Genomic DNA, 18412 nt, shown 5'->3' with positions numbered 1-18412 from the left:
AATTCTCATCATCTTTTACCAGTCGGGAACCTGTGAACCAAACACAGTCTGCAAATTATAGTCATGGACGTATAGGAGACATTCTTTGTCTGTATGTCTTTTATTAATTCACGTGGCAGAAATTATAATCTCTCTATGCATAACAATGAAGACTCACGTGGATCCCAAGTGTCAGTAAGTAAACTCATGTATTTGGAAAAATATCCTAATAAAAAAAAAAAAAAAGCTATTGAAACTCTTCTTCTTCTTAACTGCACTTCTATTTGCTTTGCTGAATATATTTTCAATTATATTATTTAATATATGATGTCATGGATTACATTACCATTGGCACCATATTTTAGGAGAACACTAAATATGACACAGGAATTACATGTTTACCCTGCTATCCTAAAGTAGTGTTCCTATGAAACCTACTATTTCATAATTGGGTATTTTTTTTGACCGTTCCCAGACCCCAAAACAACCAAAAAACACCTAAAACCTAAAATAACACTAGCACATAGTACAATCAGTAATGATATGATAAGTAGACAGTGTAAAAATAATGTAGGTAGTTTCACTTACTAAAATTGGGAAAACAGCAAGCCCACTGGAACATTGAGAGGTGGTAATAATGGTGTATTAGACTGCATTGTTGGAGGTTGGGGTGATGTGACTTTGAAGGGCAATGGGGTGTAGGAGAGAGAGAAAGAGTATATTCAACATCTGAATCCATCAGGGCAAGAAGGTCATCAAACCCTACACCTTCTTCTACCTGCCTGCCTCGATTTTAAAGGTTATAGAGGTTTGTCAGCTACTGTGGCTAATGTGAAAGGCTTGAAATATGACAGTATGTCTACATAGCCTCATGCATTTTTCTACTATACATTTTTTGAAGGCATGCCCTACATGCCCTTTCAATATGAAAGTCATGCTTTTCTGCAATCTTAAACAAGTGCTTCATGTTCAGTTTCTGGACAACTTCACTTTCAAGCCATTTTTTATTGCATTCAGTTCCGATTCATATCCATTCCTCTTGCAATTGCACAGCTCCTCATTTGTCAGTTCTTGGTTATGGGATGCCAAAACCTCCTTAACATCATATTTGTCAACTTATACAAACCCAGCCACCTTAGCCAGAGTCTTTAAAACCGGTCACTGCTTCTTAACACAGTTTCCTCCAAAAGCCATTTCTTTTCGAGACTGTTTAGTCTCCCCAGGCCAAGTTTCTTCAAGGTGTAACTTGGCCTGGCTTTTGCCAGGGAGACTAGAATCCCTGTTCCTCCCAAGCTAAGTTGCTCTGAGCAGTAGTCTGAGACAACCGCTCTGAGCAACTTGGCCTCTGAGGAACAGGGATTTGAGTCCCCTAGCAAAGCACAGGGCAAGTTACACCTCAAAGCAACTTGGCCTGGGGAGACTAAAGGCTTCAGCGTTAGGAGTAAAAGGTCCATAAGAGCGACTCTATTGGTCGCCACCAGGGGCTCATCTGGCATCAACCAATGAAGAAAAGTTGTCCTTCATTGGTTGATGCAAGAGGAGGCCCCTGCTGGCAACCAATAGAGTCGCTCTCACGGACCTTTAAAATCCTGGCGCCAAAACTGCTGCATATTTTTACTTATTAACCCCCTGCTAAAAAATAGCAAAAAACTGAGAAAAACCAAACACAAAGAACATACACGAATGTTCGCCCGAAAAGAACACGGGAGTCAGAATCATTTTAATCCAGTTGACCAGGTCAGGACTTGGCATCTGGCACTCCAGGCAAATGCCTGGTGGGCCGCAGGCTGGCAGCACCACATACTCAACTGACATGCCACTACAGCGCTGGCCAGGTGCATTAGTGTGTATCCACCGGCTGGATAGCTCTGATCCTCGGGTTGCTATTAACTAACAGTGCAATGCAAGGAGTTGCTTGCTAAAATGCATTTTTTAATTTGAAAAAACTGTTCTATTTTGACTAGTATAATCTTTTCATTGCCAGAGAGTCCGATATATACAGATATACAGTTATACTTATATATAAGTATACATCATTCACCCTCAGGATCTTTTTCAAAATGTTTATATGATGAGATAATGATCTATACATTATTATAGTTTATCTCCTGAGCCTATTTTCTGATAAATGATTTTGTGTTAAGTGATAAATTAGCCAGCTTCTACCTCTATGGTTTTTCTTCTTTGAAGTTTTTTTTTAATAGAATCCATTACAATATTCTAAGAAACCATGCATATATTTTTTGATTTAACGCTGTTTATTATTTTTTTACTTTTCTTACTACCACTGAAAACATTAATCTAAGGCATATGTACCATGTCAGTTGGCGAATTCTGTGTTGTATAAAATATGTTGTAATAAATAGGTTTTTATCCGTTAAGTGGAAGATGTATCAATTAAAAAATCATAGTATTGAAAAAATATACATGTGGTATATTGAAAACATTTCTATCCCTTCGGAATAAAAAATTCTTATTGTGCCACTTCGTTCTCCTGTATAAAACCCATTCAGACAACTTCATTCACAGCAGAGAGGTAAGAATAGGATTTAAAGGATTTAGGAAAATCACCATTATTTATATAACACGCCTAATCTTTTGTGTTCTGAACTCTTCCATTTTCACATTACATGCTTTGGAAGCCATAAACATATCCTGTTTGTTTTATAATGAGTGAAAAATGCAGCATTGTGAACACCTGACAAGGTTATTTTTTATTATAAATGACAAGTTTACTGTAAAATGTTACGGTGTGGATCTAAAAACAATTATATATTTGGTAATATGTTGTCATTTATTTTTTGCTAAGGGAATGGAACAGACTCCTAATTTGCAGCACATCTCACTAGATCTTGCCATGTTACCTGGGTCTGACAGCATTCTATGCGCCAGCAGCAGGCTGGTTCACGGCTACCGCTGTGGGTTGTGTTACATACAGAATGCTCACTAATAGACATCCAAGCTTGTGTAAGTGCAATTGTTATGCCCGTGTTTGTGTATGCACCAGTATATACACTTCATTCACCCAGTAATTAGTGCTTGGTTGCTCTGGCTCTGTGAGGTCTTCCTGGTGTACTCATTTCCTCATTGATCTCTGCTATTGACTCCTGCTTTGTTTACTGGCTAGTTTGCTTGTAAACCTGACCTTTGGCTAGTTAATTGGGGTCTCTGATGTTAGTCTACCTTTTGACCTCAGAACGGTTGAACAACTTCTTTGCCTCTGGTGTCTTGGTATCTCAATCTAGAACTAGTGTCACTGACACTATCCTTATTCCTACACTCTGGATTCTTAAATCCACCCACAATGTTGTCCTGTTGTTCTGAAATAACAACTAGGCCATAACAACCGAGCACTGGTTACTGCAGGAATAATGTTCATATCATTTTATTTATTATAATATGTATATATATATATATATATATATATATATATATATATATATATATATATATATGTTCAGGCATGCTGTCAAAGCGTGTGTGCGTGTATGAAAATTTGGTAATACAGACATATTTGCAAACCCAGGTGTAAAAGTTGTATCGACAAATGTGCACTGTTCACAAATTAGCCCTCCCCGCTTGGACATAGGGTCTGAATGCCAATACTTTTAGACATGGGTAACCTGACAGGTGTCTCAATGCAATAATGTACGCCATGGAATACAATTTCCAATATTTTTTTGGTACTGAGAAATAATATAGCTCCATTGTATGTCAGAAACTTGTGTTACATTTTTGTCTCATTTTTCCAAATCTCTGATATGTTAATTGGTTCCACACTAAAAAAAAGAAGAAAGATGACCAACCAACAATGGATATTTTGTCATACTCATCCAGGTGTAGTTCTTGAGTTAATAAGACATCTAGCTGTATGCATAATTTGCAAATCACATGTGTCCTAGATAAGGTCAGTAACAATTTGTTTAATTCCTCTTCCTGGTCTAATTCATTTTAATTGTCTCCTTTGGGAAGTATCTAGTTCTTTTCTTAAATGAAGCATGACTTATTAAATAACCCCTTATAACTACCGAGTGTGCCTCCCAGTTTTTGGAAGGATTGGTACCTGATGATTCATTTAGCTTAAAATAATATGTCAATTTCTGGACATTAAGATCCTTCTCCTTTGGAGAGGTCAAAAGGGATTTGTTAAGTATCTAAATGGTGTCCTTGACTGCCAATCTAGGCTCCCAATTTGGAGTATATCTGCTGTTTTTCACAGTAACAGAAAATAACAGGCAAACTTTGTATTATTTATTATTTACCAGGAACACTGGCTTTCTGGTATCTTAACATCTGCATTAAAATCATCTAATGAAAACTGAAGATACCATCCTACACGTGTATAAGTGTCTAAGTAATTGAGAATAAAACATTTTATAATTTTATAAATATTTAAAGTTACTAAATTATTGTTTCTAGATTGTAAACTCATTTTACCATTTGTTATGTGATGCCTTACTAGTTATACCCTTTTACCAGAGGCGTATCTAGGGTATGGCAGCTATGGCTCGTGCCATAGGCGCCATTTGAAAGGGGGCACCAGCGAGCGGCTTTTAAACACGGTCTTTTAAACGGCTCGGGGCCCCTCGTTCTCCCCCACATCAAAAAAAAGACAGCGTTTAAAAGCCGCTCGCTGGTGCCCGCTGCTTCACTGCTTCACGCCGAAATATGACGTCATATTACGGCGCTCAGCAGTAAAGCAGCGGGCACCACAGCAGTGCAGGAAGACAGAAGACTCTCGTCGCTGGACCTCAAGGTGAGAGAACTACAAAGGGAGAGAGGAAGAGGATAGTAGGGAAAGGGGAGGGAAAGGGGTTAGAAAGTGACAAGGGAGGGAAAGGGGGTAGTAAAGAGTGTGAATTAATGTGTGGAAGTTTGGACAGGGGCGCAATTTCAGTGCTTGCCATAGGCGCTATTTTCACTAGATACGCCTCTGCCTTTTACCCATTATACAGCACTATTGTCACGCTGCTAAGACCTGCTACCGGAGTGATGTCTCTATGCACCATGAACGTACCAAATGATCTTCTGTGCAGAGCAGGGGGCACGGCTAGGGGGAGGCTAGGTGTTGGATTTAAAAATCCAGAATTCCTATGCAGAGGTACTCTAATGTGATCCTTCTATACATTGTTGGTGTCTTGGTTCCTGAGGTTTAGTTTTGTTTCCTGGCTTGTCTGACTAACCCCCTGCCTTGCAATTTTGTACCTTGCTGACCTGATTTGTGTACCACACCTAGCTATCCTAACTACCGACTCTGTATATTGACCTTGGCTTGCCAACTTTCTACTTTAAGTAGTCGCTAACTTCCAATGGACTGCCAACTTAACTCAACTTGAATCAACAGTGGAGTCGATAAAAAACGTGGTTTGGATATGAGTTGCAATTGAGGTTGGGGTAAGTTAAGCCTAGACATCTTAAATATGCAATTAATGTAAATAAATTAATAAAAAACAACATTATTTTAAACAGAGAAATAAGCAGCGCAAATAAACTTGTAGCTCTTCTAAATTTTAGCTAAAAATGTAAGATGGAGGCTAGGGGGGAATATGTGTGAGCTGCATAGATTATCAGTGAGAGTGGCTATGTGTATATGTGTGTGGTTTTAGATTGTGTGTGCATGTACATTTAAGTGTGTAATGTTAGAGTGTGCATGCATACGCGTATGCATGTACTTGTATGTGTGTAAATGCATGGTGTTAGAGTGGTTATGTGTTTGTATGCATAAGTGTATGTGTGTGTGTGTATGTATGTATGTATATGTGAGTGTATGGTGTTAGTGTGTTATTTTATGTTTATGTTGTAAGAATGTGTGTATGCATGTATGTGAAAAGTGTTAGTGGGTATGCATATATGTATGCATCTGTATGTTGCTAGCATTTTTGTATGTATGTGTTAGTGTAGAGCTGCCCCTGACCATCATCATACCCCAACATCCTATTTCATTCCAATACCCAACCACAATCATTATCCCCCTACCATCACATTCATATCGCTCATTATCATATTCCTCCCCACCATCTTTTCCACCCCTATAATTATCACCCCATATTGCATCACAATCATCCCCCTCCATCTTCATGCTCCCAAACAGCCTGTTTGTTCCATCATAGCCCCCCATACAGCCTCCCTGTGCCATCTTTGCCCCAAACAGCTTGTCAGTGCCCATAAACAGCCTGTCTGTGCCATTTTGCCTCCAAACAGCTTGTATGTGCCGTCTTTGTACCCAAACATCTTGTCAATGCCTCAAAACAAATTTTATTTGCCATTTTTTACACCAAAACAGCTTACTAGTGCCTCCAAACAGGCTGTCTGTTCCATCTTTGCTAAACAGTTTGTCATTCCCCTCCCATTCACTCCATTATCCTCCCACTCACTACCCCCCCCTCATTTCCCTGGCATTGCGCAGTGTGTGAGCAGCCTCGCTTTTACCATGGGTGCAGACTGGCATATGTGCAGTCATTAAAATGTAATTAAAAAATTCTGTTCCAGACTGTGTACTCATGGTGAACTTCTGCAAAAGGGCAGAAGTTCTATCTTTTTTTATTATGAAAGTTGCGTAAAACTCATTCAGGAAAAGTCAAACATTGCATTTAGCAACAGAGGGAAAAAACACTAATTTATTAGACTTATAAGACATTTCCTAATTAATCAAGCCTTCTTAGCGTCATTTTCTACATCTCAACAAAAATGGAAATGCAACTTTAAGGCTTTGAACAATGATCGCCAGATGTCCAAAAGACCTGTAAATGTATTAGAAATAAGGGTATGATCTTGCCACGTTTGGGCAATGCTTTTATTACACATAAGTATAAGAACAGCATTTGGATTGGTCTGTATGCTACATGTAGAGATTCCGGAAAACACAAATGATTATTTAAGCGCTAGAGGCGTGAGAACAAAATGCAAAACCAAAAACACAAAATCAATATTTTTGTGATAGATATTCCTGAAAAGTGGATACTTCCTGCATGAGTCATCTTTTCTTTGTAACATAAAACACCATCTGTGTTCTTTGATCTGAAATGACCAGCTTTGTATGGCAGTAGTTTGCTCTGTTTTTTGGATAGGTTCTTTTTTTATGGCCAAAAGAAAGATATGCCAAAATAACATATTCTTTAAACAATATTAAATATTTTTATAGGGGATTTATTTAGATCTTTATAGCAGAGTTTGAGCTTTAAAAGAACACAGCATAGAGATAGAAATGTGCTTTTTAATGAAAATGTTCCAGGACCTAAATGCTTATAACCTACGCACCTAGGTATTATTTGAAATCACACTGCATTATAATATTTAGTATTGTAACAGCCACCTAATTGCAAAAGTTTAGAATTCTGTATATATACCTGAAAAATCCTGAAAAATTAGGATTATGCAGAAAAAAACATGCATAAACATGTGGCATTCAATACCTACAGAGGTTGTGCTATAAAATTCTATTGATGCTTTAAAAAAATAAGCTAGGTATAGTTTTCTTTAGTACAGACAAATACACAGGGATATAAAGGTCAATAAGGATATGATTAATTACAGCATTTGATCCAGTGGGGAATCAAATTGCCCCTTTGGAGTCTGTAAGGCATTTTTCCCTTTTTTATGCACAGTTTGTATTGTCGATCACAAGCAAGGTTGAGCTCAACAGACTTGATCAACCCTTTCAACATAAATTGTTGCTATGGTACCGATATCACAAAGGTAACAAGTAAAAAGTGCCTATGTGCGCTGGGAGTGGAATCACTTTCTGGTGAGTATGTTTTTAGCGTGTGTTTTGTTCCCAAAAGTTTACACTTTAGATGTCTCATGGAATTGAATGATAGGGTAATGACACAAGTATTTGGAAACAAGCTCATGCAGTTTAGAACATGATGAACAGGACACCAGGGGGTAATGAAAAGCCAAGAATATTATTCTAATTCCTTAACAATTGATCTTTAAGTCTTTGTTTGTCGTGGGGTTGTTGCTATATACCCTTCCTCCAATGTATCTGTTGCATGTTTCCTTAAAAATTATTTGCATTTTAACCCCACACACATATAGAACATACATATTATATCATATTTACACGCTTGTAATTCAAAAGACCCCCTATGACGCAAAGAAAACAGAATGACCTTTATATGACTTGTATTAACATTTAAAGTAATAACCTGCTTGATGTACGTTATTAGGTTCTAATGATTGGGTTTAGTAGCAGAGTGACAGAAGGCACGTCTAGTCCAAGTATGTCACTTTCATCATCATTTTCCATTAAAAATAAATTGCGTGCATCGGCATTCATAGCTCAGAAATGGATTTCCAGAGTTTGTACAACCTATTCCAGATGTCTGATCCTCTCACAGCACAAAATGCTGTAAATATTCGACATTACAATAAAGATTTGCTCTCCGGAATAGCATACAAGGTATTCATTTCGCTGGAAATAAATATGCAAGCACATTTTGGATACATATGTTACAATTTAACTCTAAAATACGGTAAATGCAATGTTTAAACTTCACAAGAAGATAATTACTTGCAACAATATCAAGTTCAACAAGTTCACAAAGTTTTCCTAAATATAGTCCTTGTGTTTTGTTGCATTCTCCAGAGTGTGACACACAATCTAATTTCACAGTTAATCACGGTCTTCATGAAATCACTTTAAAATATATTTAAAATAAATATTGATTGTCTGAGCACATGTGTGCATAGTCTCATGTCTTAAGAGTGAGTGTTATTGTATGGAGTTAAAATGTATGCCCATGGTGTTTACATTTGTGTGTGATGTTAGAGTGTGTGTAAATGTATGGTGTTAGTATGAATGTGCATGTTAGTATTTGGTGTTAGGGTACGTGTTGATGAAAGTGTACATTGTTACCACGAGTATGTGTGTCAATGTATGGTCTTAGAGTGTTAGTGTTGAGCCTAGGCTTAGTAGAGGAGGAGAAGAGGGAGTGTGTGTGTGTGTGTATGTGTATTTAGAACTGTATGGTGTGAGTGTATGGGTGTTAGTGTATATTGTTCTAGCGAGCCTGAAGGCTTTATATGGGTGTGTGATGATTAGGGGGCACAAAAGAAATGCTGCACCCAGGGACCACCAGTTAAAGGCTCTCACTTGCCATGAAATGGTCACTCAGCATAGGCAGCAAACGTCTTAGAAGATCATGCACACTCCAATTAAGTTTTAGTTCACTTGTACCAACTTGTCACATCGGTAAATCCCATATATTGCAGCAGACTATATTCACTTCTATGGACAATCTAGATCAACATACAACCCCTGTGTGCGTATGGGATGATAACATTTGATTGCTTTTTTTTTCATATCAGTGGTGAGACCATACCTTGAGTATGCATGTCTTGAGAAAATGTTTAAGTCTCCAGACATTAGATTAGAAATGGGTGCTTTAAAAGGTTGATGGACTTTTTTGTCAATCTCTGTAACTATGTAACTGTGCCAGGGAAATCCCTTCTGCATGAATGAATCAGCAGCCTCTGCTTTAATTCAATGTCAAAGAATGAAGTAGGATCCAGAAATGGAAACTGCACTGGCTGACATTACTTTCTGACATGCTTACCTGATGTCACTCCCACCAGCAGCGAGGAGCTTATGAATAAATGGTGAATGAGAACAATTAGCCAATTAAATGTTTCTGCCGACTGAACAATTTTTTTTTTCTTTTAACACTTTTCATATAAAATGAACAGTCCAATCGAGGGAGAGGGTGTGCCCGGGGGCTCTCTCAGAGCATGAGTGAGAGTGAAAAAGTGGCAACTATTAAAAACCAATATGGTGTTAACTCTCTGGATGTAATAATATGCAGTTCAGCTATCTTCATATGTATAGAAAGTTCAGAAAATATCTAATATTGTCTATTTTTTCCCACAGAATTTCTCTTTTAGTTAGTGGGAAGGTGGATGTTATTTAATATTTTTCAGCTTAGTGCTGAAAATAAAATATATACCGTGGATAATAAATAATTAATTACATTGTTAAACATGTATTTTTCTGCGGGTTAAGACATGAATATAACCTCTCCTTTTGATGTTGAAATACCAAACTGATTATACCGAACAATACTTTTTTCCCGGTGCTTGTTACTGTGCTTTCAGTCCGATAAAAGTGCTTCTTTTACTCCCCAGGGTAATATGTCTGCCTGAAACATTTTTTTGGTTTCCAACATCCTAAGGCAGTGGAGTTTCTGCCGTTTAGTGCCAGAGGTTATTGTTTCCAATGACCTACAAAATCACATCTTGTTTTTAATTTCCAGTAAAGTAGAGATTATACTGCAGTATCCTGTCTTTTTTTATATATATGCTCGCCAAAGAAGAAGATGTCTTTCTTGCGAATTTGCCACTTATTTCTTAATTCTCCCCTTGGTTTATTATAGACAAACGCATCAGCCTAGCTACAAGGCTTCACTAACTTCACTACCGGTGGAATGATGAGAACTGGCTCTAACATACAAGAAAACATGTTTAGCAAACGGGAATCTCTTATTCAATTTACATTCTGTGCCAACATTTTGTTTGGATTGGTTTAAAGGTTAATAAAATCAAGTTATTCAGCACCCAATTTGTTTGTCTTAATGGTTGGTTGTGGAAATCAGATTTTTTGCTTTAAATTTGCCAGTCCACGCAGTAAAAATGAAATTAATGTGTACGATGAGTCATGAGTAAATCTAAGCTTAGTTTTAATCCACAACCATTTCCTTTTTTTTATTTCTGTAACCTGCTCCAAGAATACACTAGAATGAGCACAACTCCTGTATTCCATGATAGTCTTCCAAGTTACTACAGATAATATGCATGTGGTGACATCATCGATATGGCATTATTTCACAATAGATTTTAATGTATAGACAAAAACTTTCTCCATTCTGAAAATATATATATATACAGTGTTTCATTCTGTGTGCCTTTTAAAGCATTGGTATTGTTTACAAGACAGTGAAGCTTGAAATAACTGCCAGTATGTAACACTAACGTAACATAAAAAGTGATGCATTTGTATATTTTTAGGGTTGCTTGATAAGTGCCTTCCATTTTCTTGTAGAGTTTCAGTGTTTGTCCTTAAGAACCCCCCAGTGAAAACAACACTGGGGCTTCTTTGGGATAAATATTGGAACAATTTGTTTTATTGCTGTAAGCAACAATGAGTTAATGTCGTTTTGCTCACGCAGTATTTAACATAGTCTAATTCTCATTGATTTCGGCATGGAATGGGGTTCCAATAGAGTATGAAGATACCATGCATCAATCTATCTTCTTCCTTAATTAGTGTATCTTTGCTTTTCTACACCTGCAAACTGACTCATTGACTCTCCATCCCGTTATTCAGAAGCATGGCTCCTGCTAATTATACACCTGTCGACGCACAGTGATTGCATTTCAATTTATTGTACAATCACAATTGTTAAAACTGCCAAACACTTGCCATTTGCAGACAATCAGTCTACCGCAACTTCAACTTTAGTGAGTTGGATTACTGAGTAATTTCTCTCAATGCAACTGTGGCTATACTAACAAAGAGACATTTAATTGCTTAGCTTCTGGCTGCTATGACTGATGGTTGAAGTAGGCATTGGCGATATTGAAAATGGCAAAGAAATAAAGCTGTAAGAAGTGTACACACAAATGCTGACAAAGTCTTTCTTTTGAAGCCACAGAAATACATAAAATGCTAGGAAGGTAAAAAAAACCTATATTGAAATATAAAAACAATAACGTTTTGGCAATTTCACTTAGGATTTCTTCTACACAGTAGGTGCCACGGCTAAACAATAACCCGATTTATTTTCAACAACATTGATTACAGTCATATCCCACACAAATAGTTGTTTATGTTTAGAGGGCCACATTCATCCCTTACATTAGGGAAGGGTTGATTTTTTGTATAAGTTTGTAGTTGTAGGGCTAACGTATATTGGGCCACTTTCTTCTAAAAAATATCTCATTTAGTTATTGTATAATATCTTTTTATTCACTCTTAACCTTTACAAGTGTTTTATTATTTTTCCACTGTTCTGAGGGCAATATGATAGACACACACAACAGATCAGCACACAATATGAATAGTTACAATACAATCGTTCAATAGTTCAACTTCTCTATTTAGACATCAAAGAAATGTCAAACATTTGGACAGTATTTTGATACTTTCCAAGAGTTTCATGATCAAGAGTTCCATTGATTGTCGGTTGGTTACTTCTTCCTGATCTTATAGATACCTCTGAATATCACTGGTTGCTGGGTCACTTCTCTAAAGCCATAGATATTGCATGCTTAAAGTCATTTACAGACAGATATCTCACGTGTCCACCATGATTACCAGCAATAGACTGGTTTGTGGTAACGGAAAATCTTTGAAGCCGGTGGCTTTGCTAGGGGGGCTACTGGGGCTGAAGCCTCGAATCTCAACTCCATAGCCCCGAATCTGCAGAAGCCGTAAAAGAGATCTGACGATTGAGGCACAGATCTCCCATATAGGGGGGAGATTTTGGTGCAAAACAGGATAATAATGATCCACACATAAATACACACGGATATAAACAGACATACGTACACACATAAATTTACACACACAACCTAATACCTTACTTACACATACATACATGAAATCGCAGCCACTCCAACGCTATACATTTTGATAGGATATTTATTACAAAATATTACAGGCATTTCTGTTGATCTGTATGTTGATTGCAAGGCAGTGATTGCGTGTGATATATGAGCTTGTGATCTTGTGATCTATACTCACAATGCAGAGTTGCACATGTTATTCACGCACAACCTAACACCTTACTTACACATATACAAACACATTGGACTTTTGTTATGCTCTTTGGGTGAGCTTCTTAGTTTGTTGACCTCTCCAGGTCCTTTGCTGAGCCCTTGGCTTGTTTTGTGACTTCGATTTAAGTTGTCCTTGGGTTTTCTTTGCTAGAGTGAAGTAGCTGAGTTTTCATGGACACAGTAACTGGAGGCACAAAGAGGAGCATGATGTTACAGGTAGAAAACCTCCTCTCCGAGTTTATCCTAGTGGACTCTGACCAAGGGTCTAGCCTCAGATGTGGTATTGTTTTAAGTACATAGTTCCGTGAATATATCCAAGAAATATTCTAAATAGCTAATAGCATGGGGGGGGGGTTGTCAGAAGATAATCTAGGGCCAGCATGTTATTCAAAACAGACCAGAAAACATAGTTTCTACAAAATTAAAAAAGCATGCTTTTTTAAAAAAATATTGCAAAAGAATTTCCAATGATTTATATAGAAATATTATTATTTATTTGTTCTTGGTTTTAATATGCTGTGATAATTAATGTCTCTGTGAGACAATATAGATTTGTTATCCATTTTATTAACAATCTGCTTACAGATCACTTATATGTGCTAGATAATTATGAAACATACAGGGTAAGATGCACTGAGATTTACAAGGTTAGAGAGCTGCCGCTCCAGGGACGTAACCATCTCTATGTCATTTGTCATCATCCAGAGCAATGTTGTCCAAATGCCTAATGGGGAGGATCATAAACCATGCAGAAGCATAGACTAGTGGTCCAGAGCCTATTAAATTAGTGATACAGTGTATCTTGTGGATTTCTAACAATTTGGAGGATCTTATAGATAAAGGATAAAGCCATTTGCCATAAAGCAAATAAAAAGTCTGCACATTAAGCAGGCGCATAAGTACGGATCTCGGAGTTCACAAAGGTGTTCAAGGTCAATAAAAGTTCTTCTCAGGAGAACTTTACATTCCAGGAAAGGGCAAAAGCTTAGCAGCCTTTTTGTTTGCCTTTATCAGGATCAGCGCATACCGGAATATCTTACAAAGGTTCAACTTCAATGGCTTGTGTATTTTTTTTAGCCTTGTGGCTATGTGATTTTAGTGAATACAGAACGTCTTAGAATAGAACAAGCAACTGCTATTCAAAAGCAAGGTCATGTAAACTCTTTAAACTCAATTTTAAAATCCAAAGAAATAAAAAAAAGGATTTAAACAGATAACTGCTGATGTTGTTGCAAAACATTTACTGTCCACTAAAACACAAATTGTGGATTTTCCTATGTCGTCAATTCTGCCAAAATATGTTTGCTTTTAAAAAAAACACGCAAGCTTTTATTACATAGTGAATGTTTTTCTCACAAAGGAAACTATATTGTACAATGTGCTATTTAGGGTAGTTTCATTTATTACGTTTTAATACTAATACTATATTGTTATTTTTCATACTAACATTAAGGTACTCTGTGAATACTTTAGTAAACATTCTTCAAAAATGAAAACATGAATAAAAAAAATAAAGGGCTTTCTTAAGGTAGGAGCCACAGCCATGCAGCCGTCCTTTTCCTCTGTGGTCAGTCAATTCTTGAAATAGCCAATTGGTGGCAAAAAAGCACACACCGCACAGAACCCGACCGGTAGTGTTTGTCGAGCCAGGTCTGGAGCTGACTGGAGCCGAGTAGATCAAGGGACTCCTTCCCTGGCAGTGATCAGAAATATTTTAGACCATATTCAATATCCATTCAGTCATAAAAATCACTATATATCAAAATAATCTAATAGTGTGTTATTAGGTATATTTAAGAACTGATTGCACACAACATAAAGTATAATGAATACTCAACTAGAAATACAAATTACTTTAACTCTACATAGACAACTATAGTAAAACCCGACCTTCCTATTCCTAATCCAGTTTTATGGTGTCCATTATAAATGTGATACTATATTCTCTGTATTCCTAATTCTATGAATTATGCTGCTAATTTGGAAAGTTGGCAAATACATAAATATAGGATAAAAATACATTTTTATAATACACATGTATATTTAAAATATTTTCTGTATACTGTATCCACACACACAAAAAAACTCTCTCAAATCTTACATTTTACCAGGTAATATTTTAAAAAGCCAATATAATGACAAATACGGTTTAAATATATTACTATTAGACATATATAATATACACATTTGAAATTCACTTTATCTGTATTCCAACTAGGAAAATCATAGTGATTATTTGCCACCATGTTTGCAGGAGTAATCTTTTTTTTTTTTTTTTTTTTTTTACAAAATGTTCCTTCCTATTAAGCTATTATTCAGCTTTTGTTAAACGTTATTAGTTATGCAGGTTTTGCCTGAACCCTGCGCTATTAAAGAAAAACTATTTCAACAAAGTTAACTAAAAATAATTAGTGGGACACTCACTTCAACACCAAAAATATACATACATACACACACACACACAAACTCTATCTATCCTGGTCCTCCTCTCCCAGACACCACTACCTCACCCCTGATACTATATATATATATAAAGCACTTTCAAGTTAACAACTTTTCTTTTTTCAAACAAAGTCAAGTGACTTCGAATAAAGTAAAGTTGTTAACTTGAAGAACTGGAGTGCTGACCATCCTTTGAGAGTGCTTTGTATGGAAACTGTTGGTTACTAGCACCAGGCTTGGAATATTTGGAATGGTGTGCAATGGACTTTGTGAGTATATATATATATATTGAGAGAGCGATACACGTGCAAAAAAGAAAGTATACCCTTTTTAGTTTTTAGCTTCTCCATTTTGGCTTTATTTTTGTTGAATAAATCATGACGTGGTGTAATATGTCAAGTGTTGTTGTTCATCTGTGGTTGTATTTACCTAATTTTTAGACCTGCTGAGGAACAGCACTCAAGGCTTGCACTCAGCTTTTATGAATAAATAATAACTACTTGCCCGGGTGCAGCTCCTGTTAGATACATATAATGTCCAAAATAATGCTTTATTTAACGGTTAGAAGACTAGCTATTTTGGACCGCAGAATGGTCCTTTATCAAGATCTTTATATTCCATAACATTTTGTCTCACAAACAACCTTGACCTCACACTTTTTATTTGACCTGGAAGCGTAACATTTGTTACATTTGCATTAAAATGTAATTGTAATTTCTGTATAAACCATTAATCAGTGAAAGTTGGTCAAATGTTTGCTTTCAACAAAATAAAAATTACTAACACCATTTGTTTCCAAGATAACACTGTCATCAGCACTTTAAATATCTAGTAGGAAATGTTTATTACAAAATTACTTCTCTGCTGAAAGCTATTTGTTTAAATAGAATTTCGGGTTTCAGGGCAGATTTTACACATACTGCTCTATATTTTCTTATGAAATAACATCGACAAACATAATTTCCGTTTTCTCACTGTTAAGAAAAAATTACGTTAAAATGTAACTTGTCAATATTTTTGTTTTATTCAATGGATTTTAGACTAAATTAACTTTAGAGTTTAAATATTTCATAAGCAATGTGTTTTCCAATGTAGACTAGATGAAAGCTACATGACATATCAAATTTAATGCTACCTACACACGTAGCGACAGATAAAATGGAAACAACACAAACCCACAGCAGCTACATCTATAAGGTAATATTTTAAGAAGACAAAATGTGGTACAGAAAATTGGCATTGCTGTTAAAGCTATAAAAATTCTACTGTGGCGCTATCCAAAATTCAAAACCATGGGATTGAATAAATGTCAAAAGACAGAAACTGTACCACTGAGAAGCTCTAAAAGCAGTGTCAAACTAGGTAAGATATTATTAAATGAGAAAACAATGTCAAATTATGATTACACTCTTTGTTTTTATAGATATAAACTGTTTATAATGCAATGTACTTTTCTAACAGGGTTTATATTTTTCTAAGTGGTAGCATTTTTTTCTATCAATAAAAAAGTCCACCTAAATTTGTTAGTGAATCATTTAGTGATTGACGGTGTAGTGATTTTTTTAACTTTTTAAAAAAAAAATTCTATTTTAGAGAAACTTGTAAATTTACAGTTACATATTTATATAACAATATAAAGTATAAAACAATGCTTTATAAATTGTTATTTATATAACGATGCTTGTGTATTTTTTGCATTTGTGTTCATAATACAGAAAAACTGAAGTTGCCTCAGCTTCTCCATATCTGTAGCATATTTATATTAGAAAAACTCCAATCTGCGCCGTTTTAGTGATATGATATTTAAAAGGCGCACTCAAACCATCATATGCACTTTAATGCCTATGATAACTGAAAGGTCTCTTTATATTTCCCCCTTTCAAATGCATGGGCTTATTCTGCAGACTGCTATCATGTGCATTTGCCCCCAGTTATTTTCAGTGCAGGTGAGGTGCGTACCTGGGAACTCTCCGGGTTTGCCTGGAGATTGCCAGGTGAGCTCTGCTTCTCCGGTTCCCCTGGGTCAAGACACAAATCCTCCAGGTCACGGGAGCAGGGTCTTGACACGCCCGCTCCCCACCCATTTTCCATTTAATTGGGGGTCCTCCCACTGACGTCAGCAGGACCGCCCACCAATGTCAGGAGACTCCCACAGACGTTATAGGGAATTCCCACCGACGTCACGGGACCGCCCGCTGATGTCAGTGGGCAGTCCTGGCCGTGTCCCGCAAGGGAAGGCTCCAGGTAGCCGGAGCCCAGAAATTTCCAGGTATGGTGATGTGTTTGCCTAACACCTCTCCCAACATGTCATGTACTTAATGCCAGTCAGCTTCAGTGCTGGCTTGGCGAACGCTTTAGGTAGGTCGATGGGTGTTTAAAGAAACAGCAATGCACATCAATTCAATTCATTTAAATGGCAACACATTCCTGCCAGTGCTTGGCTGCTTTGAGAAGCTAATCCATGATGAGAATTGTTGGAGATGGCATAGAGCTGCAGCTTCTCTCTATGGTAAGTACTTTTCTATTGTTTTTAAAGAGTACATATTAAAGTACCCATGTACATGTGTAAACAGAGCTAGTGGTGGAAGCCATAGACAACAGCCATGTACAAATGGAGTGTTGCTCACTGAAAAGCTGTTCAGATTTCACTGATATAGCAATCAGTGAAACAAATTCAGAAATAGAGGTAGAGGAGAGAAAATGATTCCAAGCAATAAGAATTTGACTTGTCTCATAAATCGACCACATCCAGCAAATGGCGGGGCTAATGTGTTAACATTGTAACATCATAGTGTTTTTAAGATAGTTACTGTGTATTTAAAATAATGCCAATTAAATTAACTTGTTAAAGATGGTTAGGTGCATGCTGGTGAAACCTAATTCTAAGCATATAAAGCAGGACATTACGGTGTTTAACTGCCATTAGAAATATCTAGAAAACAGGTTTTTATTCCTTTTATCCTTTTGCTTCCTAGAGGTATCACTGGCTTTAAAGGGACCTCATCACCCATATTTAGTTGAGATGACAACAAAACCAAATATCTTGATATATTTCTTACCAAAAACACAGCATGATTTGGGGGATTATATCATAATCTAAATTCTGATAGCAATAGCCCCATTGCTTTATTTATTGAATTTCATTGCTAAAATACAATGCGTTTTATTGCTTTTTCCTAAAACCAGGCAAGCCTATTGCTTGCATTATTTATAAGTA

The 18412-nt window shown here is 36.6% G+C and overlaps 1 protein-coding gene across 1 annotated transcript in view; it reads right to left on the bottom strand.

Moving 5' to 3' along the window:
• Positions 1-1127: 1127 nt before the first annotated feature.
• LOC128497727 (histamine H3 receptor-like) overlaps positions 1128-18412 on the bottom strand; it is a 42037-nt gene continuing 24752 nt past the window's right edge. Inside the window, exon 4 of the mRNA XM_053467888.1 lies at positions 1128-1348. Within this exon, the coding sequence (XP_053323863.1) occupies positions 1128-1348 (221 nt within the window). The remainder of the gene's footprint in view (positions 1349-18412) is intronic.

This window comes from Spea bombifrons, chromosome 5, assembly GCF_027358695.1.
Source record: "Spea bombifrons isolate aSpeBom1 chromosome 5, aSpeBom1.2.pri, whole genome shotgun sequence".
Lineage (NCBI taxonomy): Eukaryota > Metazoa > Chordata > Amphibia > Anura > Pelobatidae > Spea > Spea bombifrons.
Note: the sequence above shows the minus strand (reverse complement) of the source record. Positions and strands in the feature narration are given on the sequence as shown.